Here is a 27,023-nt window from a genome sequence, read left to right as displayed (position 1 = left end):
TAGTACTTGATGACACAAACTAAAAAAAACTAAAAACTATAAAAACATGGCTCTTAGACAATGGTTTTTATTTTTTTTTCTCACAAACAACGTTTGTTTACAAAAAGGAAACGTCAAAAATAAAATTGTACCTATCTATTGCATGTCATGCTGGCAGTTTGAACTACATGCAAAAACAACAATAATAAGAACACTGATAATAATCATTACTGTACAAAAAATGATGGGGAAGATATGAGGCCAAACATCATCTCAAAACAAAAACAATTGTATTTTTTAAAAAAAGGGAATTGTATGAAAAGTGTTTTTGCTCCAGACGGAGTCATGTGTTTGTACGTGAGACTTAAACCAGGGCACAATACTGCAAAACCACCCGGGTAGAAAGGGCTGTGTGAAACTGCACAGAGCCAGAGAAGCTGCTCTAAAGACAGAGGGGTGAAGAAAGAGTGAATGAAAGGAACATGGAGGAGTAAAGATGACTGTGGTGTGTGTGTGCTTGAAATATAAGCACACACCCTCACATACACAGCTAACCTGTACAGTATGAAGCCCTTAAAACAAAGTCATGCTTCATTGTCAATGTAGAAAACAACACGAGAGAAACTACATGAAATGATCATTGAACCTTGTAACCTCTTCTCGAGATCCCTTAGATTGACTTGCTGTAAGAAGTGATATCTGAGGTATATGGCTTCATTTCATCCATCAACTACATGGAAAACAATTAAAAGAGGAGGTGAAGAATCCCATGGCAACCACAGATACACCAGGTACAGGTCATGTAGACGGAGACGGACACTTTCCCAATTCATTTCCAAATAAAGAGCAGAAAGAAAGGAATAAAACAAACACTTTCTATGTTTGAAAAAAGGAAGAATAGTTGAGTTGGTCTGTGGAGAGATGGGTGTCAGGGACTGCGGCAGTGGATGCATATTTTCTCTACAGATGTGGGTGACAGAAGTACAAAAAGTTCACCGTGTCTACACATCGATGCAACTTAACATGTAATTTTGAGAGAGTCAATCCGTGTCCGTTTGGGTTGTTTTTTTTATCCAGTGTACTAAATTTATTACAAAGAGTGTTACAAGATTGCAGGTCCGTCGTCTACATGAGCAGTGCTTAAAGTCGAGTTTGTCAAGCGTCCTTAGTCGAAGTTGGTGGCATCTGTCGGCATCGCATGGGCTGGTGGTATGCGTGTTGTGTTTGGGTGGAGAAAAAGGTTCCTGGTTGGGCTCAGTCGGTGCTGACCTGCGTGACCTGTGCGTCGACTGTCTGGTTGGTGGACTGAATGAACATCGGTTGGGTGAGCTCCTGTCCTGCTGGCATCGTCACCTGCTGAATCTGATACAACTGCTGTAAAACAGAGAGATGAGAGATGATGAAGGTCAGTGTGTAGTTGGATTTTAATGCAGCTACATGGTTTTAGACAGGGTTGTTACAAGGTGCTATTTAGGTTGTTTCTAAAATAAAATATTTTATCTGACATTTGTATTAGAAATTGTTTTCATGGTTTTATAATCGCACTTCTGTCTAATTCTGATTTGTGACATAATTTGTGTTTTCTGTCTGATGTTATTTGTCTGTAACTGAGGGCTGCAACTAACGATTGTTTTCATTGTCGATGAATCTGTTGATTATTTTCTCGATTAATCAATTAGTTGTTTGCTCTATAAAATGTCGATGTGGTGAAAAATGACGATCAGTGTTTCCCCAAGATGACGTCCTCAAATGTTTTGTTTTGTCCACAACTCAAAGATATTCAGTTTACTGTCATAGAGGAGTAAAGAAACCAGAAAATATTCATATTTAAGAAGCTGGAATCAGAGAACTTTCACTTTTTTTTTAAAAAAACTACTCAAACCGATTAATCGATTATCAAAATAGCTGGCAATTAATGTTATAGTTGACAACCAATCAATTAATCTTTGCAGCTCTACTGTAACTCACTGTTTTTGCTGTCTTTCCTGATCGGTACAGTTTTAAAAAAATACATTTTTTTAATCTCTTCCTGGTTAATTTGAGGTTATATTAATTGTATTTTTCTTCAAGGGGCACATGCCATCTGGTTCACAGCTAGCTGTGTGCATTGGTTAAAATGCTAACAATGCTAACAAGCAAGAAATAAGGAAAGTGAGTCAAAATAAAAGATACATAATTCTATATTTAGCTGGAAATGTCTCTGTCATTGTTAAAGCTTTGACACACTGGATATATTCATTGCATTTGTTACCTGTCCATCAGTAAACTGGTTGAATTGCTGCTGTCCTTGCTGTACGTCTGCCTGTGTGAGCTGAAAACAAAACAAGTTAAATTAAAGAAACAAATAAACAATGTAAATGCTTGGATATTAAATAATTTGTTTTATGAATTCTATTTTTGTTGCTGTTGTGATATTACCTGCTGGGTGTTGGCGAGAGTCTGAATCTGTCCTTGAACCACTTGCGCTCCGGACACAGGCTGGGCTAGACGGATGTATTGTAGCTGGCCTGTGTTTAGTTGCACCTACATTCAACCAACACAAGAGGGAGACAAAGTTTGGTTTGCAGCAAAGGTCATTCGATCACAGAGGTCACAGCCATTTTCCTATTCTGGACGACAACGAGAATCATTCACTTTCCTATGGTGAACTGTTAACTTTCTCTGTTTGCGGATTCCCATCAAACAGTGAAAGACTCACTGGAACACCATGTTTGTGCAGTACTACAATGTCAGACATGCAGCAAACACAGACTACTTTAGCCATTTCATTCACTATTTGAGCTGCTCCATCACCAATCTCCCTCCCCTGATTCCCATCAGTTTTTCTGCTTGACCTTATTCCTTACCGGGATTTGCTGGATCTCTCCTGTGTTGGTGATGATCTGTTGCATGACCTGCATGGTCTGGCCTTGGGCTTGAGCTGTCTGACCTTGACCCTGGGCAGCTGAAGCTTGGACTATCTGTACCTGTTGGCCTTCACCCACCTGCATGGTCACCGGCGCACTCTAATAGAGAGAAAAGAAAAGAGACAGAAGTAAGACATTAGTTGTTGAACAACAACTGGTAGAGGCATGTAGTTTATGATTGACACAAAGCAAAGAACCAGGAAATCACTAACTTCCCTGGATTAAGATTTTAACCAGCCACATGAAAGGTATGTATTCTTGAGTTTTAAAAGTCTGTTAAAGATTATCCGCCAGGCACAAAAGATGTGGACATGAGGTGACAGCGCAGGTTTCAAGACCTCTCTTTGCCTTCCGTCTGTCACACTATCTAGGAGAGGCCACCTGATCTCATGCTGCGGTCACCCCTACAGGCCTCAGTCACCTGAGCAGGACGAAGCATGTAGGCAGCAGTCACCTACAGGCCTCTGTATGTGTGTGTGTGTGTGTGTGTGTGCCGTTAGTGAACATATAAATGCACATGTGTGTTTACCGTGATGGGTGTGCCCTGTGACTGCACCTGCACTTGCTGTAACTGCTGCATGGTGGCCCCTTGCAGCATCTGATGGCCCGAAAGAATAGAATGAGAAAATGAGAGAAAGACAAACAGTGAGAAAGCAGCGATTGCAACAACTTAACACGTGAATGCAAGCATGTGTGGACGTTTGTGCGCAGAAAGCTTAAATGTGAGTGCAGCAAATGGTGGCATAGAAGTGGCAAATGACATTTCATGACCATGTTTATGAATGATAAAGAAGAAGCAGAGGTGAAATGTCAGGAAAAGGTAAAAAAACAAACATGGTGGACAGGTTTTGAAAATGCATGTACATCCCAGTGACATTTACAGCAGCTTAAGTAATGTCAACTGTGGGTTCACAAGCAATTATGAGACAGTTGATGACCTGAGAAATGAGAATTGGCACAACAGTGACAACTAGTGACATTGAAGGCTCTGCACACAGATGCATAAATAAGGGGTATAAATCAAGATCTCTGCTCATCATCTTTTCTTTGTTTTCTTTTCCTTCTTCATTCTAAAGTATTTCCTGCTAACACTTTACTCCGTGGACCAAATCTGTTGTACGGCAAGCTAACCAGTTCTGTTTTACACCAATAAACACTTATGTGTCCGTCAAACCCTAACTGTCAAGAGGGATCTGTGCGATTGAGCTTGTAGAAAACAAAACAGATACCCTTCACATTCAATGCAAAACTGGGGGAAATACATTAAAATAAGCATGTTGCAATGACAGAGGGATTGAGATGAAGCTTCAAAGATTCCCAGTTTTTATGGAATCTCAAAAGCACTTCGACAAATCAAATACCCTTTTTGGAGAGTCAAATTTTAAACTTATTCACTCAAGGCCCACTTTTTACAGTGTGTAAATTTACCTTGTAAATAGCCTACAACGGAGTCTACGTAAAGTGAGTGTCAAACTGTGACCTCCCTGCTCTCAACGGGGACTGCAGCAGTAGCAGTGCTAGTGAATCAGGCCAGGTCTAAACGAGTATGACAGCTCAGCTAAAGGCAGTCTGCTGAAGCAGCATGAAGCACCACAGCAGCCAGGGAGCACGGATACATGACATGCAGAGAGAGAGAGAGAGAGCTCAGCAGCAAAAGAAGAAGTAGGAGTGAGATAATTAGAAAGAGACAATAGAAAGGTGTCCCGACATGTGTATGTTTGTAATTGTACTGACTGGTGAAAATGGGTGTGATGTGTGTGCCATATGACCCCACCTGCACTTGTTGTAACTGCTGCATGGTGGCACCTTGCAGCATCTGATGGCCCGACAAAATACAATGAGAACATGTGATCCAGAGGCAGAAACGCACTCTCCAATACTCAAAGTGTGTGTGTGTGAGAGTGTGTTTTTGTATGTGTGTGATAGGGACCATTAAGAAACTACAACATTGTAGGTTATAAAACAAATTACGGAGCCGGGGGAGGGGGTCATCTTCCCAGAAAAAACTCACAAATTTAATAAAAAACCATAGTCATACATTTGCGAGAAAAAACTCAGAATATGTGGCAATCGGCGATAACACCAGCCAATGTCTGAATTTCATTGTGCCTAAAGTAGTGTTGTTATGGCCTCTGTTTTCTTTCTGTGCTCTTTTATGAACATAATGCTGCCATCGGTATGCACTGTACTTTATCCTCATGTTAAACCTGTTGAACGTTTTACTTTGCCAATGGGTTATCAGATAAATCCTAAAGATTGCCGTTTCCGATGTCCTCTCTGACAGACGGCCTCTGAGCAAGGTGAAGGTCCTGAAAGGTACATATATGCGTTTTCTTTCATGTTCTTTGTGCTCTTCTATGAACATAATTAAATACCAATAATAATATATTTTGCACTAAGAGTCAATTTTTCAGAGTTTTTTCCTTGTAAATGTATGACTTTGTAATCTCTGAGAATATCGAGTTTTTTCTTGTAATATTACCCCCCCCCCTCTGTCAAATTCTTTACCTACAATGGTCCTAATATCCTGTCATACAAAACAGTTTATTTTTCTTTCAGCATATTTCTGTTACTGACACAAACAACACTAGTGAGAATGACAAACATACATGAAAAGTTTGACTTTCACTGATTTGGGAAACTCAACTATGATTCACACACTGTACATATGATATGTGTACATCTTGCACAAATAGACAGGGACTGATAGCACAAATTGTTTTGAGTGTTTATAAACATTTCATTCCATTTTCATTGCAATTCATATAAGTAAATAACAGAGATGTTAATTTCAGATGTTTCCTCTGCAAGGTTTCAGAGGGAGGGTGTGCATGTGTGTGTGTAGTTATGTGGCCTGGGTGTGTTCTGAGGTCAAGTTATCCCTGCTTGTGGGAGAGTAGTCAGCTACTGAATGTGAGCTAAGGCTAATATCAATAAAGCCAGGTGTGATGACCCGAGTAACAAGCTTTTTGAAACATGATTCCCAGGACAGGGTGAAGCTTAGAATATGCTACTTAAACTACTTGGGAGAGCCAATCCTTGATCCAAGCCTGTGTGACACAGACACACACACATGCACTCTAATACTATTATTCTCTTGAAGTTCAGTGCAGGCTTCATTAACTAGTAATTTGTGTTTCTGTGGGGGCAGTTAAGCCTCTCAGCTGTAGTCGGTGTGCTTCTCCACATCGCCCATATCATTGCCTAAAATTCTCATCTCCAGCTGTGGTTTCATTTAGTTGCTGCTTCTTTAAATCTTGGTGTGGCAAACCCTGTTATATGCTCTTCAAACAAGGTGTTAGTTATACCTGTCCTTGCTGTGGCTGAGCGATGATGATCTGTCCAGGCTGGATGGTCGTGGCCGTTTGTCCACCCTGCTGCTGGCCCTGTTGCGTGCCCTGCACCTGTACAGCTCCAGGCTGCTGGGCCAAAGTGAAGTAGTACTGCACCGGCTCTGCTGGAGCTACTGACTGACGCATCTCCTCCTGGAGGTGAAACACACACACACACACCGAACACACACACACACACACACACACACACCGAACACACACACACACACACACACACACACACACACACACACACACACACACACACACACACACACACACACACACACACACACACACACACACACACACACACACACACACACACAAACACACATGGAAGAAGGCCTATCAGTCCATTACATCTCCATAAATTATTTTTGCAGGTGTAACGGTAGAGGAGGGCAGGTCTGATAAATAACTGATGGGATGTGGCTGGGGAAGAGTAATGTAATCTGGACATGAGATCCATTACAAGCACCATACTGGTCAATACCATAGACTGAAGGCCTGGAGACATCAGCCAGAACAATCTACACAAAAAAATAGTATCAAACGGAAATAAAGGTATCCTAAAACTAATAATGTGACAGTTATTTATTTATGTATGTAAATGCTCTTTCTGTACATCCTCTTCCTGGGTCAGCCAAAAAAACGCAGCATCACAGTTGGTTTGGCATTCAGTTCATGCAGCAGGTTAGATGCTTGCTGGCATGGGCGCTTTCAACCCAGGTCTAACAATTACCACAAATTATCAGTAAACACTGACCTGTGTCATTCTGCTTCATAACTGACTAATGGACAGGGCTTCATCTTGATGAGGTCTCTCCATCACCAGAAGCGTAAACACCCTTCTCCCAGCTCCATGACAACACAGCTGAGAGTGTAGGATGTTTACATGCCTGGAGACAGTCTACTTGACAACTAATTTAAATATCTCACTCCTCCATCTGGTAGCCTACATTTGTATCCAGCACATCAATCTCTTGCTTGAGCGAAACTTTAATGCAATGTGCTGTTTTCTGTGAGAGAAGGCACTTGATTTTATCCTTATTGAACTGGATCCCTGGTAGAGGACATATTCATTGTGCTTTTCTGTTACTAATTGTACAAACTGGTGTCATTGATGGGGTTACTGTTGGCTGTCAGAGGCAATAAGATGCTGCAAACATCCGACTGAAAGCCCTCGTTGTCCAAACCCCAGCTTCCAGTCAAGGATGTTTACAGCACCTCCAGGTTGCCAACAATTGAAAAGCACCTGAGATGAAGACCCTCTTTTCCCTGTGCTAACTTTAATGCGTAAGCAAATTAGGGTTGGGCGATATGACTGTATATGCAGTGCAACGGTAGAAATGTGTCCACTGGTAGAGATTTGGTAATACCATTTTCTGATATATAATTCGTTTTATTTCGTGATTCGCACAAGTTCTCGCGCTTTTGCGAATCCAGCTGCCTGGCAAGGTAACGCGATTTGAAGCATCAGTTTTGTTTGTATTTAAGTTCAAAATAAAAGATGAAAATGATCAAATTTGATGAAGTATGGTGTTGTTATTTTTGGATCATTTCTTAATTAAATTTACAGAACAATTGTATTGTGATATATACAGTTACCGTGATATAGAACTACCAGCCCTGTCTCCTAAATATTACATTGACATACAACTAAACTGCATTCTTATGTTTGTCTTTTACGTATCACAAATACCTTTGTAAGTCTGCAGATGTTTGCAGCGAGTTTTCGTTTTGTTTCCTTAACCTGAGAGAAAATATATTTCCCTAAAAACGTATTTTGGTTATGCAGTTTAGTTGTAAGGGAATGTAATTTTGTGGGAGACAGGGTTGAGAATTACATAAACTGTGATAGAAGAATTTGGCCGTATTACCTACCCCTAAAGCAAATAATTTTCCAAAAACTCTGAACACCGTTGCAGACATCCGCTGTTTGCCCCGTCACTGTGCAGCGTGTGATTTCCTACCTGTCGTTTAGGGGGCTTCAGGTCGTCCCGGGGCACGATGTCAATCAGGAAGTCAAACTGGTCAAACTTTGTTATTGCCATGGCAATGTCGTTCCTCTGTAAACATAACAGACACAAGTGATGAGGTCAGATTTTAATTATGCTAATTCAATATATGCAGGGACCTATATATAAACATGCCTCAAGGCCTAAGGTCAACACTCCCAAAATAGCCACACAAGAGGCTACTGTGGAATAGAAATAAAGTTCCCAGTAGTCCTGTAACAGGTATTAGCTTTAATAACTGAGCTCAACGGAAGAGAGGATACGTTTAGAGCCAAACTGACTATAAACTATATTGTTAATCGTTTAATCATTTGTCACTTTCACGCATTGCTTGTTCCAGCTCCTCAATTTTGTTGTTCAACAACTTTTTTTAACCAACAGTCAGTAAAGGAACATGGATTAATAAATAACAATCACCCCTAGCATCACAATCATAAACCTGGGTATGTGTGATGGGTGGAAATGAACAGGAATGACGTTTTTCTGCCCTCTTGAACACACAGGCTCTGCTGCTATACGCCTCCCTATAACCACAGTAGTGTGCTGTCTCTGTGGAATTTTCCACAGGATATTGGCTGTCAGGACCCCCCATTGTGGCCCTCGCTGCACTAGAGGCTATTTATAGTAGCTTGATTAATATCTGGTAACACCAGGTCACATCTACACTTGTTCTATTGATGAGCGTTGCTATGGTGACCTCAATTGGCGTGCCTTCTTCACAATAGGACTCGGGCTCTCCGTATGTGTGTGTGTGCTAACATGTGGAAATGGAGGATGCTGTTTTTCCTCACAAGAAAATCACACGTTTGAGGTTCAACAATCACTGATGCATCATCTGTGGTGTAAAATATAATTAACATGTAAACCTGTACAGTAAATTAAGTTTTTATTTAAAGCACCCAGTGTAGAGTTTTTACACCTGAGAGGTTCATGCTGAAAAAAGGGACAAAGATAAGCCAAGACAACAGCAAAGTGAACACACTTCCAAAGTAGGTCTTCAGTTTAAGACTCCTACAAGACCAACTACGATGAGAGCGTCTTTTTTCCAGTCTCTTTTTCTACACACACACATGGGCTGCTAATCTCTCAGAGGTATGTGAATGGATAAAGTGGACTTAAGGGCTTTCATGTTCTGCTCCAACGTTTACCCCTCTTGACATCCAGGTGAGACTCTTGTCTGATTTTCCCAACTGTTCCCATCAGCGCTCTCTCACACTCTCCGCTTCCCTTTTTCCCCCCTCGCATCATTCCAGAGTCCATCTTATTCAATTTTGGGACAGCAGAGAGCAGGCAAAATGGCACCGGAGGGAAAAGTGGGTCAGAGGCACCCGCCTGGCTTTGCTTTCAAAGTCAATGGAGGGAGAAAGAACTAAACAGAGGGATCGTCCTCAAGGGGATGCTGGTATGGGGCCTCTGCTTGTATACGTGCAGACACGGGGCTCTCAGTGAATAGAAAGCAACAAACCAAAAAAGACATCCCAAATTATGCAAGGGTGTGAGAGAAAAAGGTTGAAAAGAAAAAGGTAGGGCTGTCAATCGATTAAAATATTTAATTGCGATTAATCGCAACTTAATCACACATTTTTAGCTGTTAAAAATGTACCTTAAAGGGAGATTTGTCAAGTATTTAATACTCTTATCAACATGGGAGTGGGCAAATATGTTTGTTTTATACAAATGTGTGTATATATTTATAATTGGAAATCAATTAACAACACAAAACAATGACAAATATTGTCCAGAAACACTCACAGGTACAAGTTTGCGTTAACGCGTTATTATGCGTTAACTTTGACAGCCCTAGGTGGTAAAAATGTACGGAAGGAAGAGAGAGGTAATGTAATTATCACAGTAGATGTATGATGGATGAGACAAGCCAACAACTAGGGCGGACAGAGAGTAAGGAGACAAATGAAAAAGAGGTCAAAAAAATTGACAAGTCAGTTGGTTTCCTCAACTGAAGCATGATCTGATCAAGGTAAAACGCTTCCCTGTGAGTGAAAAAAGGACGACAAGAATAGAGTCGTAAGTCTCTATGAGTGTATCTGACCTGTAGCGTGCGTCTCTTGTTGTCCTCGGTGTGGATCCAAGCTCGGAGGGTGAGCTCTGTGATGAAGATCTGAGCTGCCTTGGCAAACAGGACCGGAGCCTCTGCACTGATCATCTGCACAGAGGAGATGGAGTTACACCTGCTTAAATACACCCACACTGTGACTATTTAACATCAATCACATAGCAGCTATAAACATGAATCACTCGGGACCGGAGGGACAAATGGCTGCATCACATTCACACGGGCTGAAAAAATATAAGCAACACATGCATTCATTTGTGTAAATTGATTACATAAAAATAATTTGGAGCTAATGTGTCAGCTCAAAACACACAAAACAGAACTATATTGCTCAGCAGGAGACTGTCACCAATATTCACTAAAAAACACTTAAACATTTCTATTCTTTTCATCACAGTTGTGAGTAACCTTCAAACCTTTGTTTGTCCCTAACAACGCCTGTAAAATCACTGGTCTGCAGGCCTCTAGTGGCAAATTGCTGAGCTTCACACTCCACTTCTTCATACCGAGTGGCATTGAACTCTCAGCCCAAGCCACACGGTAATTGGTTAAGTACATGGACATAAATGCGAAGCTTAAACGTACAAGATGGACTGTAAGAATACCACGCCACTCACATGTACGCGTGCGGTGAAAGCTGCTGTGTCAGGGCTGAGAGAAGGGTCCTGTCTTGGGATATGTTACTGATCTCCTGATCTCTTTACCATTTTAAGCTACAGCTTAACTAACGAGATAGTGCTCTTGACACGGCATATTCAAGCCAAACACACACACATATGTTCCAAGGCTTTCGCTTTAGAGACTATGACCAGTCCTGGCTGATAATCTGGTGTAATGGGGGTAAAATAATCGCTCCTTGTGCCTTAACTGTCAAGTTCAATGCAACTGACTGCTGGGAGATGGGTAGGTTCCTTTGCATAAAGCTTGTGGACACATGCCCCTAAAACTACGGTACAACCTCAGCCGAACTGAGCGATTGGTATTGGTATCAAGGTGTACTTTAAGATTGATTGCTATCAGTTATAATAAGCCCAATAAAATTCAGATTGTTACTTTATTTTTGCCACGTTGCTGTTTGACATAAACCACAACTTGCAGCAATGTGAACTGTGTTTTAAAAAGTCAACAAGCGGCTAAAATCTCTGCAATTTGTGGAGCTATATTAAAAACTAAAAGCAGCTACTTCTTATCGATTAGGGCTGCAAAATGAAATCGCAGGTGGCACAATTTTTGTTGAAGGAAAAATGTTGTCAAAATACCATTTTAAATAAAATATTGTGGTGCTGCAGAGATGTCCTGGCCTACACTTCATATTCTACAGACTTAAGAAAACATCTTTGTTTGCACAAAAATCACACCATAATGATTTTAATATGTTTTCAATGAAAACGAGAATAATGATGCAAAAATGATTAGTCCCTCTCATATTGCAAATCATATCGCAATTGTAATATCAGTCAAAATGATCGCAATTATATATTTTTTCATAATCTTGCTGCCCTATTATGGATACAATGCCAGTGCTTCACAGAGTGGTATTAACAGCTACTTGCTACACAATCAGTTTTGTAATTTCACTGAATGACGCTGTTTACACACTGCTGATATGTTTTGATGTGGACTCATTTGATATAAATAATGGACTTCTTATCAACAGACAATGCTGAATGCGCAAGAGCCGATAATGTTTTTTCCATTATAAAATAAGTCCAACAGGCACTGAGTGCTCTGAGCACAACAGGCCACAAACCAAGAACTAGAGAACATTATCCGTCAGGCTTTAAGTCATTAAAATAATCAAACTTTTGTCTAAAATTGAAGTAAAATCAGAAACGTATTTTTAAAAACTGGTTCAAGCTATAAATTGCTTATTTTCCCCCTTAATCCTGTCTCTAAGAAATTCAAAATTACCAGTATGAATGGAAGGTTTTACCTATTTTAACCATAACGTGGTGATGAAAGAAACTACGAAGAATTCACAAAAGTGTCATATGCTCCCACCAAAACAATTATTTTCTCAAAATGGTCAATCATTTATGCTGTCCCCTTACCTTGACATCCTCATCCAGCTTCATGATTTTTTTGATTCGAGCCAGAGGTAACTCCTGCACACGGAAATCCTTCTGGAAATAAGGGATGGGTGGTCAGTGAGAGATAGAGACTAGAGCACAATAAAGTTGTGCTTTAGTATTTGCATGTGTTGGAAACCATATAAAACCATTGAATCTTAGTGATAATTTAGCTAGTATATGTTTGTCTGTGTGTTTCAGTGACAGCGTACCACAGTCAGGTTCCTGATCTCCTCCATGACACGAGGCCAGAATGACTGCAGGGTCTGCTGGGCATCGCTGCCCCCGGCCCCGAACGCATCTGCGGACATCCTCTACTCTGCTGCATCAAGGAATGACAGGGGAGGAGAGAGGTGGAAACAAAAGGTTAATTATTAGAAAACACAAAAAAAAAAGATGTGATGCTTCAGTTACTCAAGACAGGTCATGTGCTAAGGACAAAAAATACAGTGTCAGTCCGAGCCAGGCTTGTGCTGGCCAGGACTTTTCTCGTGTGTCAGAACCACATATCCTATCATGGCCTATAATTATAATACAGTGAAATCCAAAATAGATCCTGACGGGCTTCTATTCTTGTCCTTGTGGGATGTTGACATGCCCAAGAATCCACCACCAGACCGACTGCACACTCCCTGATTATGAATGGCTCACCTTTAGCACATAGCTGCAGCTCCTCTGCAAACACAAGCATGTCATGTGCAAGTCAACCACTGCTGATGACCCCACGCACTGAGGACAATGCTAAAGCCACAGATCTATGAGACGCGTGTGTGTTTGTGTAATAGAGAAACAATCTCCTGACCAGTTTTTTTGATGGATGAACATTGTGAGCACACACAGACACATGCTCAAAAACTAGAGCTGTAAAGTGATATAAACCAACTGTTACACACGCATGCATGTAGACATAAAAGCCAGTGCTTCTACAAGGGGTCTGACGGGTTGAAAGAGGATCCAGCAGGTTACTATGGCATGCCAGGAATCTGCTGGGGGAATATTGGCCTGCCTGTCTGAGCACGCAGAGCTTGGAGTGTCTGGATCGCACTCTTTCACTCTCTCCCTTCTACCCCCCCTACCTCAGTGAAAAGATTCGCCAGAAGGGAGAAGAAAAAGAGACACGGGGAGACAGAACAAGAGATGAGTGTGTGGAGCTACTCAAGAGAGACGGGGTGTGTGTTTGTGTATGTTGCTGAGGGAGGGGTAGTGCCTTGTCCAGTTCGGCATTAATCCAGCGCTAAGACAAAGTGCCAAAGGCTTTAACAGGGGGAGGTAAGAGACAAACAGGGCCGCAGTCAGACTGCTGTGCAAACTAGCTATGTGGGTCAAACAAGACAGAAAAGAGGGAGACGCAGACAGAAAGAGAGAGACATGACAGAACAAAGAAAACGAGTGTTAGGAGAAGGGGGGTCACCTCTTTATCTTTCTTTTCTCACTCTGGGCCAACAAGCATGAATGGGTACAGCTCTGGTCCAGCTGACAGACCAATACAAAACAAAAGACTGCCTTTCGAGCACTCCATCTAGTAGGGCCGGGGCGATACACCTATCTCTTAATACAATACTATTACGATACTTAGGTGCTGATTCAATATGTATTGCGATTTTATAGTATTGCGATTCTACAAGTATTGCAATTCCATATTACGATTTATTGCAATTTTTGTTAACTTTTTTAACACTAGACCATGGGAAAAAATTGAACGATACACTTCTAGGGACTTTACTTTGGAAAGATATCTAAATTAATACAGTAAAAATGTTTGATTTTTAGCATGTATTTAGCCATCGATCTCTTGAAGTCAAATATATCCGTCACTGTCAGGCATTATTTATTAATACATTTCCCAAACAAATTAGTAGTATTTTCTATTAATTTATGGGGGACATGAAATTGTTTTATACTACTGGTAAATATAATCCATCAATCTTACTTCTATATATGTATTTTGTTTATACAGTTCCTCCGCCGTTTTCTACTTTTGTTGTGTCAGCTCACTGTGACGTCACATTACACAGACTACAACAATAAAAGCAGTATCTTCCTTCTACCTCCGTATACACTAAAATTAAGCAAATATTTCAAGTCTGGCATAAAAAAAATCTATTTCAAAATCGAAAAAAAAACTGTTACAGAGGCGTAGTAGTGGACTGTTTTGACTCTGGTTCCACGCTAGCTCCTTTATTCATACCACTTAAGTGCAGTTGTAAATATTTTACACTGATAAATCACTAATCCAGAATCCACAATTGATTTTTGACAGGAAAGATTGCTTCTCTGGCAGTTGTGGGAGTTACTGAATAATAAAGAAGAAGAAGCACTGCTGCATCCCGTTCTGTCATTCAGTTTTCGACAGAGAGTAGCCTAAATCAATGAGACAGAATGGCAGCAGGGGGTGGCTTTATATAAATCAATCGGGCAGCTTGTAGCTATGGCATGCCAGGCTAGTGATTGACCTTGACAGTGTCTCCCCTTCTCTGTCTGACGCTCCAGTGTCCAGTTGCATTTCAAGGTTGATTGAAATCCTGCAGTCACTAGAACAATCCCAGCATTCCACGGGGCAGGAATGACTGATGGGAACTGTAGTTTTTCTCCTCTGCCTGATGGGTAAACTGACCTCTGCCTGTTCTTTCAGGGCCTCTGTGTGCTTAGTTTGCAGCACCATGGTCATGCAAATAGGGCACAAAAATATCTTTTCCAGCTAATATTTATAAACCTGCATCAGCACTTGATCTTGTGATAATTTTGAACAAGACACTCTTGTGTTTCTGTGTCTGTCTGCCAGCTTGTGTGGTTCTCTCCAACTGGTAGCCTGCTAAGAAACAATAATTCACATAATGAATCATGACAACCATCAGGTTAATAACCATGGCAACAACGCTGTGACCCAGAGGAAACAGAGGAGGATAGAGCATGGACGTATAAAGAGAACTGGATACAGCGTTGGAGGCGGGCTCCCGTTCATTCCTATGAGAGTTGGTCAGTGGAGTATGAAGCCAAAATGGCTAGACTGTCGAGTGATAAAGTACAAGTATCATCCGGCGATCTTCCGTATAAAGTACCCTTATCATCCGGTGATCTTCCGCACCAATTGGGTCCACAGGCGCAGTAGCATTTCCTTTATCCCCGCCTCCCAGCCCTCGCTCTAGCCTCGGTCTGGGTCTCATTCACATGAACGGAGGAAGGGAAATAACTCGGATTCGGCTATTAGTGCATTTTACAACTTTTAGGACCTAATGATTTAAATAAGGGCTATTCAACTGTTCATACTGGGGAGTTGATTTACCTAATTCATATATCTGCTGAATTACAGATGTCTCTTTCCCAATCTAAGACTATGGGGAAAAGTATTTTTGGGCCCAATGGCATCACGTGACGGTCATGGAAGCTGTAGTACCACCATTTGGCCACTACAAATATTTGCTTCACAGCCCGGCGCTCTTCCTGGGGGCTTGGGATTGAGGAGTTAAAACAGCAAATGATTCAATTGATAAAAAAGTAAAACACACACAGGCCACCCCAGCACCTTCTGCTTTCACACATAAAGCACTTCTGCTAAACCCCTGCCTATTCTTTTAAAACACTCGCTGTTATTAAATCACACATACACCCCAACCCCCTCTCTCTGACCCTGTGACCTTCAATCTAAATACACAGCCAGGCACTAACCACAGCAGCAGGAGGAGGGGGGGGCCCGAGGGGAAGTCAATATGTGAGAAAGCAAGTGTGACGAGGTTCAGGCTGAAGCGTGAGAAGGGGAAAAAGAAACAAGGCAAGTAAGAAGAAGAGACGGGTTAAGAAGCATCAACATGCCTTTAACGTTGCTCCTCCAGCTGTGCTCTACCTACAGTACACCAACATTAGCATATTTCCCAAGGCTTTACATCAATGGAAAGTTTGCGTGGGAGCCCGCTGATGTCTGACACACAAGTGCCGAACATAATGTCTTCTGCTGACTTCTGCAACACCTTCTATGGTCTGGGTCTAGTCTAGTCAAACAAACACTCCACTGCAGAAAGAAAATCAATTTCGAAATTCCCTGAAAGCTGATAAATGGCAGCGTTATAAAAGTTGTAACAGGTCTGGAGGTTAATGCAGACAATAAGGGAAAACCAGTGTCGAGATTGCTTGTTTTATCTGCAGCGATAAGTACTATTTGCTTCTGTATTTCAGGTCTCTAATCTATAGTAAGCTTTGAAGTCCATAAATGGAAATGTAAAGAATTTGTTAAAGCTTGTTAGTTCAGTTTGCTCCATGATACGTATAGTCAGCACAGCATTGTAGATCGCTCTACATAAAGTGTCTATAAATGTGGTGAACATTTTGTACTTTCATGTGAGCCTGGATAATACTGTGAATCATTCTGCTGTAATGAACCAGACAAGCATCTCTGCTGTGTTGTTCTAAGCTGCTACTGTATGCTATATTAGGGTACATTGTGTTGTTTTGCGCTGTGCATCTCTCCTCTCCTCTTCCCTGCGGCTCTGTTGTCCTTCATCAGGTCATTGAGACACAGAGATGCTGGTGTTGGGTTTCCTACCATCTCTGCTGTGTGTGTGCGTGTGCGTGTGCGTGTGCATGCGTGCGTTTCTGTGTGTGTCTTTGAGGAAAAATGTGATGTCTGTGCTTTGTCGACATTGTCCAACACAGCAACTTGCTCTTCCTCCTTCAGCGGCTCTACATCTCTCTTCCTGTCTCTCCTCCAGTACTTCCCATCTCTCTCTGTCACTCGTGGGTGTGTGTTTCTCACTTTGCTCTGTCTTACTTGCTTTCACCTGATCCCCTTCTTCCAACTTCTCTGAGAAAGTCAATGCTGCTCCGCTTGCAGCAGCTGAATCAGCGCTAATGTTGTTCTGCCAGCCCAGTCCCGCATCTCTCCCGTCTCATCCCTCCCTCCCTCCTTCGCTAACTGGCACGTCACATCAAGTGGCCACTCACAGCAGCATCAGCGACTCGCTCCAACTCTGACATCACACCACTTTACACAATTCCTGTCCAAATAAACCTGATAGCAGTGTAGGCAGACGACCGGAAAAAACATCAAGATAGCATCACTTAGCCTTGTGCCTATTCATTTGCTCTTTAAGATAAGTAAAAGAGCTAGGAAAGGGCAAATTTTTCAGTGCCAAACTCAGGCATTGTTGTAAAAGAGACAGTACAGTTGAGCGAATGAATTAATTGGCCTTCGGTTAAGAAGAAATGTTCTGCAGCTAATTGCCCCCTTAATGACCTGACGGTTGGTGTAAATTGAGCTTAATTTTGCTGAATGCAGTTGATAGGTAATGAGGCGAGGCAGTTTGGGACAAAACTGAAGGCCTATTTGAGACAGAGGAGTGAACCTTTCCCTGAGGTGTTTCAGTATCACATTGTCATTGTGCTGAAGAGGAACTCATCTCATCCCAGATCTTTCCCTGAAGCAGAGCTGACACTCACATTGAAGCAGATGTGCACTGAGAGGACCACACAGAAATAAAGTGGCGTGTACTGTACCAAATTAATGTGTAAATGTGTGTCATAATCTGCAATAAGTGTGAATCTTTTAACCTTGGTCACAGAGGATCTTTATCTCACAGCTCAGTGAAATTACAAATGTACCAATTTAGTTAATATATCTGCTTGATTTGATTAATTTATTAATCTAACATTGTGAAAAGCTGTCAGAAAGGTTTTTAGAATATAGTTCAGGTAATCCCAGATAGTTTTAAAACTAAGCTGATTCTTACAACGTCCTGTCAATTAGCATATAACATGGATATAGACAAATAAAGATACAATTTGTTGATAAATGATAGAAGGAGGGGGTGACAAAGAGGAAGGGCTAAAAGATGAAGATACTATGACCTTAAAGCAACCTTACACTTTGTTACTCTTCATGGTTGCTAACAGTTAAAACATCAGGCTGTGCAAAGAGCAACCACATGGACTGGTTACCATAACATTTCGATATAAATGATGAAATCAACCGAAAGATATGTTTTTGTGTGTAATATAGTACCAACTATGGGATGAGTGTTGCTACATTGACATGTCTAACAAGAGGTCAATTTTCCACATGCTGCTGAGTGAAACTGTCAATGATGCAGAATGGGCAGTTCTGCAGGAAGGTCACTAAAGGTTAAAGTCTGCTAGGTTTTAACTGGACTCCTAAGCAGAAAAAACAAACGTAACACAACATATGTAAACCAGAATATATCATTGGACCACTGAGAATCTTTACCTACTGTTTAACATTCAGTATGTCAGTTTTATTCTGATTTACTATACTTGGATAGATGGAATAAATATAAGTAACAAATGTCATACTGACAAACATTAATTGTAAATGACGGCCATAAACTAAACAGGGTGTATTCACAAATCCTGAACTATTACAGCGTTCACCTTGATGAACCCAATCACAAACACTACACAGAAACAAACTGGCACGGTTACAACATGCAGGGTAAATGATCTACTCGGGCAAAACAAAAAAACAAGAAGTTCCCAGCCAGGAATTACAGATTAACTACTGGGACACGCACGACATTTTTCACAGATGTTGGTGCAAATGTTTTGTGATTAAAAAAAGAACAGACAGGGTGATAATGACGGACGTGCCCGCTGTGACCTGCAGTGCAACATCCCTTTGGCGTGGCTGAACCGAACCGGCCGACCAAACGGCCCCTGCAAACTTTGCCCTTGGTTCTGCTTCGAGCCAACTCCAGGAAGTGCTAGTCACTGATCTCCCAAGGTCATTCAACAGAGGAGAGAGAGAAACCAGAGAGGGAGGAGGGAGAGAGATGAAAGAGAGAAGGGGAGGGAGAGGGGGAGGATAGAAAAGGACAGGTTTTTCAACTTTCACTGCAGCACTTAAGTGACCCCAGTGGTTCTGGTTGTGTGCTTTCTAAGAAGCTTAACAAAAACATCACATACTGTACATATCAGCTATGTTCTGTACCTCTCTTTGGGTTTCGCTTCCGCTCATCTATCTCTACATATTTCCTTCTCATTGCTGACAGAGAGACTGCAGGAGCCAATCTCACATTCCTGTGACCTTCATCCAACGCTAGGCCCAGTCTCTGGCGTCAAAGTAGGCAGGGCTAAAGCTACCTGCATATTACATGCTGGCACACAGCTGACTCCCCCTGGGTGCCCACACTGTCTTTGGTGACAGTGTACACATGTAAAAACACAAGGGGGGCAAGGGCAAAAGAGTGAATGCGCGGCAGCGGTAATGGTCACCTTAGTGATAAGCTGAAAGGCCTAGCTATGTCTGAGTGGTTTGCGTTTACTTTTTCCTTCCCCCGGTGTGCCTATGGTACAGTACATGGCACAAATGATATTCAAATCTCATGCATACAGCAGCCAACCCTGGGATTTGGCAGCAATGGCTTCAACTTAAGAGTTATTTTTAGTCTCCCTCTCTCAATCTCTCACACTCTCTCTCTTTCCCCCATCGGGACTTTGTTTTGTCAAAGGCACCAATGGAAACTTTCAATTAGGGAGCAAAGGAGGGAGGAGAAAGGCAGTCAGAGAGGCAAGTGAGAGAAGAAGCGCCCTCCAAAGATTCCATCAGAAGAGATCAGATCAAACTATTAGCCTCCTCTGTCCGTGAAGCTGACAGGCTGACAGTCTGTCCCATCTGGGCGTCTGGCACTGTCGGGGCGGGGGCCTGGGGGGTCCTGAGGTCACTGCAACCAGCTGCACCTCCACCCCTGGGGACCCATGACACCAACAGCGACAACAACACGGAAAGATACGCTCTCCGAATTCTCCATATACGACAAATCTCCTTTCAACACAGATGCCATCTTTGCCTCTCAGCTCTGCGTCACTGTCTGGCGATAGTGTGTAAACAAGGACGAAACGAGGTCCGGACCAGCACCGTGACACACTGCAGCCACAGGCCCCCAGGACATCAACACCACCAAGACAGTGGAGAACATCTGAGCACAGAGTGTGGCAGCCATGCACTTACATGCAGTCGCTAACAGTGGGTAAGTGTTGACGTGCGTGTGCATGGTGGTCCAAAGTCAAAACTAGTGACAGCCAAAGGCAGGTGGACTTCACTCTATACTGTTACATTGAGCATTTAAAAAATACAACAAACATGAACAACAATCATAGTTTTTTTTTTTTAACCACAGTCCATTCTGTAAAAAGCATCAATGCTGTACTGAAGTGACAACTGAAGGACATGGATGAGAGACACACGCACATAACACACAACTCCAATCTTCCAAGGAGAGTACTACAGTACAGCAAAGGGAGGGGGGGATGAGGACAGCTGTAAAGGACAGACACTGTCTCATCACTGCAGAGCATGATGGAGAGAGAGAGACGTCAGAAAGTGAACAGAGGTGAACAATTTATTCAGAAGCTCAAAGCTTAACCAACTTGGCAGGTGTTGTCTCGATGTGTGTGTTTTCAGCGGTCAGACTTACCCCTGTGCCCTTCATGTTGAATGGCCTGCACTGCTGGAGCACAGCAGAATAGAGGGAAACAGATAGCCCTGTTCAAGTCTCCTTGAGAGCAGCAGCGGCAGCAGGAAGAAGAGGCACAGAGGTTGACAGAAAAACTCTCTCAAGCTCCTTCACTTCCTCCAGTCCCCTGATCGTATCAACAGACAAAAGGCACTCTGGCTCCACTGGACGGCTCTAAAAAGGCTCTCAGCCTGGACACACAGAGAGGAGCAAGCCCCCCTTCTTGTACCCCTCCCCCTTCTCTCTTCCACTCTCCCTTTACACATTGCCCCGTCTCCTTCAGCAGCCCCCCAACGTCCTCCTCCTGCCTAAACATACTGCCCCGTCTCTCCTGTTTCTCTTCTGACCAAGTCCCCTCAACTCTCTGACCTTCTCTCTTTCTCTGCCTTTTTTACTCTCTCACCCCTCTCCCTCCCTCTAGCCAGTGACCCGTGCGTTTGTCTTTGAGCTGACCCCTGGCCCGGCGCAGAGAAGAGGGCGAGAGGGAATAGAAAGCCAACACAGCAGCAGGCAACAGCAGGCAAACACTACAGCGGCACTCCTGACTCACAGACAAAAATCTCTAGCCTCCTTCCCCTTTAACATTCAAGAGTAATCAATCTAGCATGCTACATGATACTCAAACCCCGCCTCACACCCGGCTCCCGCCTCACTCTGACACTTGCAACCAATGAGAGGACAAGGTCCTCTTATGCCATTGGATGCTGCACACACCAATCAGCTCTGACACATCCCCTGCTCCTCCCCTTTCCTCCGCCCAGCCCCCTTTTACCGACAGTCAACTTCCTGCTCTAAGTTACCTTGAGCTGCAGGATAGGGGTCAGGGAAAAGAAAAGAGGAAGAGAGTGTAGAGAGAAGAATAGGTGAAAAAGAGCATATAAAGTTGTGGAAAGCTCTTCAGGGAGTGTGCGAGGGTGTGCTAGTGGTGGCTTGCCTCGGCATTGTTTGTCCTCGGGCGGTCCCTGCCTCTCCTGCTGCTGGACGGATGAGAAAGGCTCCACGGGCTGCTCTCTGACAACTGCTCTCTGCTTATTTACAATGTCAAACTAAATGTCTCCCTCCGCCCCGCCTCCTCCCTGCTGCTACAGGCTGACAGTGCGGTGATGCAGGCAGACACGCTGCCCCTCACTGGCTGAAACAAGTGCCAGAATGGATGCCGCATGTTGCATCCACATGATTTAAAGTACAAAAGCATACTAGGCAGACTCGCTGTCTCATACGTGTGCACAGGTACACACGCACATCCACACACACACTTTGTCCTTGCTTTCTCATTCATCCTTGCTCACAGTCACAGGTACACACAGCAAACATCTAGCCTCTAACCAGCCTACTTGTTATGAGATTCATTGTACATTCAGGTCATACCACCATCATTTGCACAAGTTATCAGTTAAAGGCACTCTGTGGCCACTCGTCATTATTTGCGTAGAATATGAATTAGTTGAATTAGACTTTTTATTCAACAAATTCTCCTGACTCATGGAAACAATTAGTTACAATGCAACTTAAATGCAACCACAACCTTAATCCAATATAATTATGGTGACAATCAAATTTACACAAAAACGAATTGCTGCAAAAAAAAAATCATTAGTAGAGCCTTTGTACAAACTAAAGAAGAATCAGCTGACTGGTGAGCAGCCGCGGAAGAGAGGGAAAAAAAGAGTGCATTTGATTCTCGTCCTATTTGTGGATAAACAAGACTAAGAGATATGGGTGAAAGTCTCTAAAACTACCCTCACAGCAACTTCCACAATTAAAACGTCATCAAAAAACCACGTCAGCAATGTCATACAATGCCCTTCTTGTTAACTCACCACCGGTTTAATCATGTGCATACTTTCTTTCTACACAGTAACCTTTACTTAAGAGCACCAAGGCATGACACTGCTGCTCATTTGCACAACTCACTGTGTTTAATGCACCATCGACTTGCATCGGTAACTCCACACCATATGCAAACTCAAAGACACATAAAGCTTAGAAAGTGTTGAGAAGTGACAGAAATTGAAGGTGTGATGGTAATGAAATTTTGGCCTTTAACCTTGCAACAATTTGTGCAAAGGATGGTGATATGGCCTGAAGCTTTATGCTGCATATTACAGCAAATCCCGACACAACAAGCTTAAGAGAGAGAGAAAAGAGAGCAAACCTGCCCCATCAATGAAAAACCTAGAGGGGGAGGGGAACCGGAAGGATGGAGAAGGACAGAGAGGAGAGTTGTTACAGGATGGGAGGGGTAGAACAAGTGGAGAGAGGGTGAGAGATAGAGACTCAAGAGAAAACAAAGCTAAATGTTCCCTTTTCTATTTTTGTGAGGAGCATGGGGACTAGAGCAGGTACTACAGCCATCCAGTTAATGATTAGAGCGGAGCTGCACAAAGATTAATCTCTCCAGCAGTTCTCTCTTTGAATGTACTCTGGCTACCCAAAATGCCTCAGTAATGACACCTGGCAAGGTCACCATACAAATGAGACCTTCCCATGACCTGTGCTGCCCGTAGCGGAGACATGTTTGCTCTCACTGACGCTGTTTAGAGATAAACATACACCAGCCGGACTATGGGTTTCATAAACACACACCACCCTCAGAGTAGCCATGCATTCACCCACAAACATGCAAAAACAGATAGAATAGATGGGTTAGCTGACAAACTTGCTGGTTACTCAGATAAATTTCCCCTAAATTATGACGGACCCTCATCCAGTCATTTTAAATATAACTGCTAGATTAAACATGCACAGACAGCGAAGTAAGAAATCAACATTAATAAACCTCTTGTAGATTAACAAGGTTTAAGACTGTAAACTGTAAACAGTATTTGTCTCCGCTGCTAACAATAGATAGCAAATGCTGAATCACCTTTTACATTCTTACATTCACTGGGGATATAGCAGAGAGATGGTATTGTTTTATATGCATCTTAAATGTGAAATTTCTGGGGATATAGCAGAGAGATGGTATTGTTTTCTATACATCTTAAATGTGAAATTTCTGGGGATATAGCAGAGAGATGGTATTGTTTTCTATACATCTTAAATATGAAATTTCTGGGGATATAGCAGAGAGATGGTATTGTTTTCTATACATCTTAAATGTGAAATTTCTGGCTAAAAGCATTTTAATCCATTTAAAATCAAACTAAACAAGTGCAGCTTCTACATGTTGGGTGTTTTTGTTCGGTTTTGATGTTGTGGTTTAATTTAAAGCACTTCTTTCATTATTTGAAAGGTTTTTCTTTTGTTCCTTTTCCCTGATGATGGGCCTTGAGGCTAAATGGTTGTGGAAGATGTGTATGAATTTGAAATGTATATATGTTTGGAAAATTTTAATGTTATTAGTGTAACACAAATATGATGTTGTATATAGCATTTATGTGATAAATTTAATGTACTTGATTTCGGACACCAGGAAGTCTAGCTGGTGCCATTGGTATCAGCTAATGGGGATCCTTTTTTATTTTTTTTATTTAACCTTTATTTAACCAGGTTAGTCCCATTGAGATTAAGAACCTCTTTTCCAAGGGAGACCTGGACAAGACGGTCAGCAGCAAGAACACAAAGCTGCAGACACAGACACAAATAGAGATAAAATACAATTCACAAACACTGAAAGCACTAAAATTTGCATTAAAAGAGAACTATCTAAAGACAAATGGGGGGACAAAAAGGAACTTTTCTTGGAGTCAGCTGTACGACAAGGGGGCTAAAAACATTGGCATGCCATAGAGTCTGCTTCTAAAGCCTTCATTTTAGATTTAAAAATATTTAATGATACCAGCTCCTTGATTTTTAGTTCATTTTGGAGCAAATTCCAGACTGAGGGTGCAGAATATGCAAAAGCCGTTTCCCCAATTTTTGTCCGAGCTTTTGGGACAGAGAGCACAAAGTAAAATTAAATTAATTAATTAATTAATTAATTAATTAAGCATTACTATGTACATTAAGTTTGATGAAGAACAGGAGTGTTGCTTACACATGACCTAGCTGAGTAACGAAACAAAGACACACTTAATATTTACATATAGCTAGATGTGCACAATGCATTTACACACAGAGTGTAGGGCAAGTTTAATTTAAAGCTCTTCTTTCATTATTTTTCTGGGGATATAGCAGAGAGATGGTATTGTTTTCTATACATCTTAAATGTGAAATTTCTGGCTAAAAGCATTTAAATCCATTTAAAATCGAACTAAACAAGTGCAGCTTCTACATGTTGGGTGTTTTTGTTCGGTTTTGATGTTGTGGCTTAATTTAAAAGCTCATTATTTAAGCATTATTATGTACATTAAGTTTGATGAAGAACAGGAGTATTGCTCCTTACACTGACCTAGATGAGTAACGAAACAAAGACACACTTAATATTTACATATAGCTAGATGTGCACAATGCATTTACACACAGAGTGTAGGGCAAGTTTAATTTAAAGCTCTTCTTTCATTATTTAAGCATTATAAAAAAAGGTATGTACATTAAGTTTGATCAAGAACAGGAGTGTTGCTCCTTACACATGACCTAGCTGAGTAACGAAACAAAAACACACTTCATATTTACATATAGCTATATGTGCACAATGCATTTACACACAGAGTGTAGGGCAAGTTTAATTTAAAGCTCTTCTTTTATTATTTTTCTGGGGATATAGCAGAGAGATGGTATTGTTTTCTATACATCTTAAATATGAAATTTCTGGGGATATAGCAGAGAGATGGTATTGTTTTCTATACATCTTAAATATGAAATTTCTGGCTAAAAGCATTTTAATCCATTTAAAATCGAACTAAACAAGTGCAGCTTCTACATGTTGGGTGTTTTTGTTCGGTTTTGATGTTGTGGCTTAATTTAAAAGCTCTTCTTTCATTATTTAAGCATTATAAAAAAAGGTATGTACATTAAGTTTGATGAAGAACAGGAGTGTTGCTCCTTACACTGACCTAGATGAGTAACGAAACAAAGACACACTTAATATTTACATATAGCCAGATGTGCACAACGCATTTACACACAGTGTAGTTTGCTCTTTAACACTTAAACATGATGTTGCACTTTAACTAGGTCGCTTATACAGCATGCATTATTATAAAGCCCGTTAGGACGAACAAAGCAGCTAGCAGGAGACATTAAGCAAAGTCACACATCCCAGGGTAGCACACCGAAGTCACTATTTATATTATAACCGAGACTAAGGACGCTAAAATAAACTATAATATTAAAACACACCGTATTGTGACATATCGGCTGCTTAAACACTAAAGCACATCAACCTGCAACATCCACATTTAGCACGAGTAGCTGCCGTTATGATAACGTTAGCTTGTTGGAGACCGGTGACTGTCGTACAGCATTAGTGTGTGTAATTTTAAAACACCGCTGGACAACGAGTCCTGTCATGAAGTGAAAGTTTTGCAAAGCTTTCCACAGCTAGGAAGAAGCAGTCTAACCAATAAAGACAACGTTTGGATCTGTCCTTCAGACCAATCAAACCTCGGACTAGATTCCACCAATCAAGGTTTTTTAGGGGCTAAGTTCGTTCGTGCAACTGACGCCATTCGGGCTCCAGTAGAAACGGCCGTTCACGTCTGACAATCATGTAAGACAAGAGCCAACATGGTGGACACAGAACACCAGTTTCCTGACCGCCCGTGATCCCTTCAGCGGGCCACCAATAAGCGCCTCAGAGAGCGGCGGAGGGAAATGGCGCCTATGTTCATCTTCCAAAACAATCGTCTATTGGTCAAAGAACAGCAAATGAAAAGAAGCCGAGTAATTGCTCATACTTCCAGCCCAACACGGGCTCCTTTCTTGTAAACGTTTCACACACAAAGGGACTTTAATTTCTTACTCACTTTGTTTTTACGGGTTACGAAGTGAAGTCCGGCTCAGCGTATTATTTATTTTATTTAGCTAGCAAGGGGAAACAAGATGGCTGCTACTCGAACCGGAAACAGTTGGTTGCACGACGTAAGTACGTGATGACGTGGCAGTTACGTTCCCTACGCAACGTCGCCTTCCACTCTTCATTAAATTCTACTAAATAAGGGATATTTATTTATTTATTTAATTTAAAAAGGATCCCTATTAGCTGATACCAATGACACCAGCTAGTCTTCCTAGGGTCCGAAATCAAATACATTTATCACATACATACTATAAATGCTTAATTTATTTATTTAATTTTAC

The 27,023-nt window shown here is 41.7% G+C and overlaps 1 protein-coding gene across 12 annotated transcripts; it reads right to left on the bottom strand.

The window, feature by feature from the left end:
• Positions 1-51: 51 nt before the first annotated feature.
• Positions 52-26,838, bottom strand: nfyc (nuclear transcription factor Y, gamma). 12 transcript variants are annotated; one of them, XM_037794218.1, is made up of 12 exons: positions 26,690-26,838; positions 12,594-12,703; positions 12,364-12,435; positions 10,289-10,402; positions 8,194-8,289; positions 6,194-6,370; positions 4,660-4,701; positions 3,415-3,483; positions 2,826-2,984; positions 2,398-2,502; positions 2,231-2,290; positions 52-1,353 (listed from the first exon to the last, which is right to left on the bottom strand). In XM_037794218.1, the coding sequence occupies exons 2-12, from the start codon at positions 12,690-12,692 to the stop codon at positions 1,234-1,236; spliced, it is 1,113 nt and encodes a 370-aa protein (XP_037650146.1). In that variant the 5' UTR covers positions 12,693-12,703; positions 26,690-26,838; the 3' UTR covers positions 52-1,233. The 12 variants fall into 12 exon arrangements, with proteins under 12 accessions (XP_037650146.1, XP_037650150.1, XP_037650149.1 ...); XM_037794222.1 differs by having other exon boundaries at positions 12,364-12,432; XM_037794221.1 differs by having other exon boundaries at positions 12,594-12,700; positions 26,690-26,731.
• Positions 26,839-27,023: the final 185 nt, after the last annotated feature.

This window comes from Sebastes umbrosus, chromosome 15, assembly GCF_015220745.1.
Source record: "Sebastes umbrosus isolate fSebUmb1 chromosome 15, fSebUmb1.pri, whole genome shotgun sequence".
Taxonomy (NCBI): domain Eukaryota; kingdom Metazoa; phylum Chordata; class Actinopteri; order Perciformes; family Sebastidae; genus Sebastes; species Sebastes umbrosus.
This window is presented reverse-complemented; position numbering and strand designations above follow the sequence as displayed.

Excerpts from the sequence above, each read along its gene's own strand:
- nfyc (XM_037794218.1), bottom strand. The coding sequence starts at position 12,692 with ATGTCCGCAGATGCGTTCGGGGCCGGGGGCAGCGATGCCCAGCAGACC. Across the intron at positions 6,371-8,193 it reads TGAAGCCCCCTAAACGACAG|GAGGAGATGCGTCAGTCAGT; the intron begins GTAGGAAATCAC and ends TTTCACCTCCAG. Across the intron at positions 1,354-2,230 it reads ACCAGTTTACTGATGGACAG|CAGTTGTATCAGATTCAGCA; the intron begins GTAACAAATGCA and ends TCTGTTTTACAG.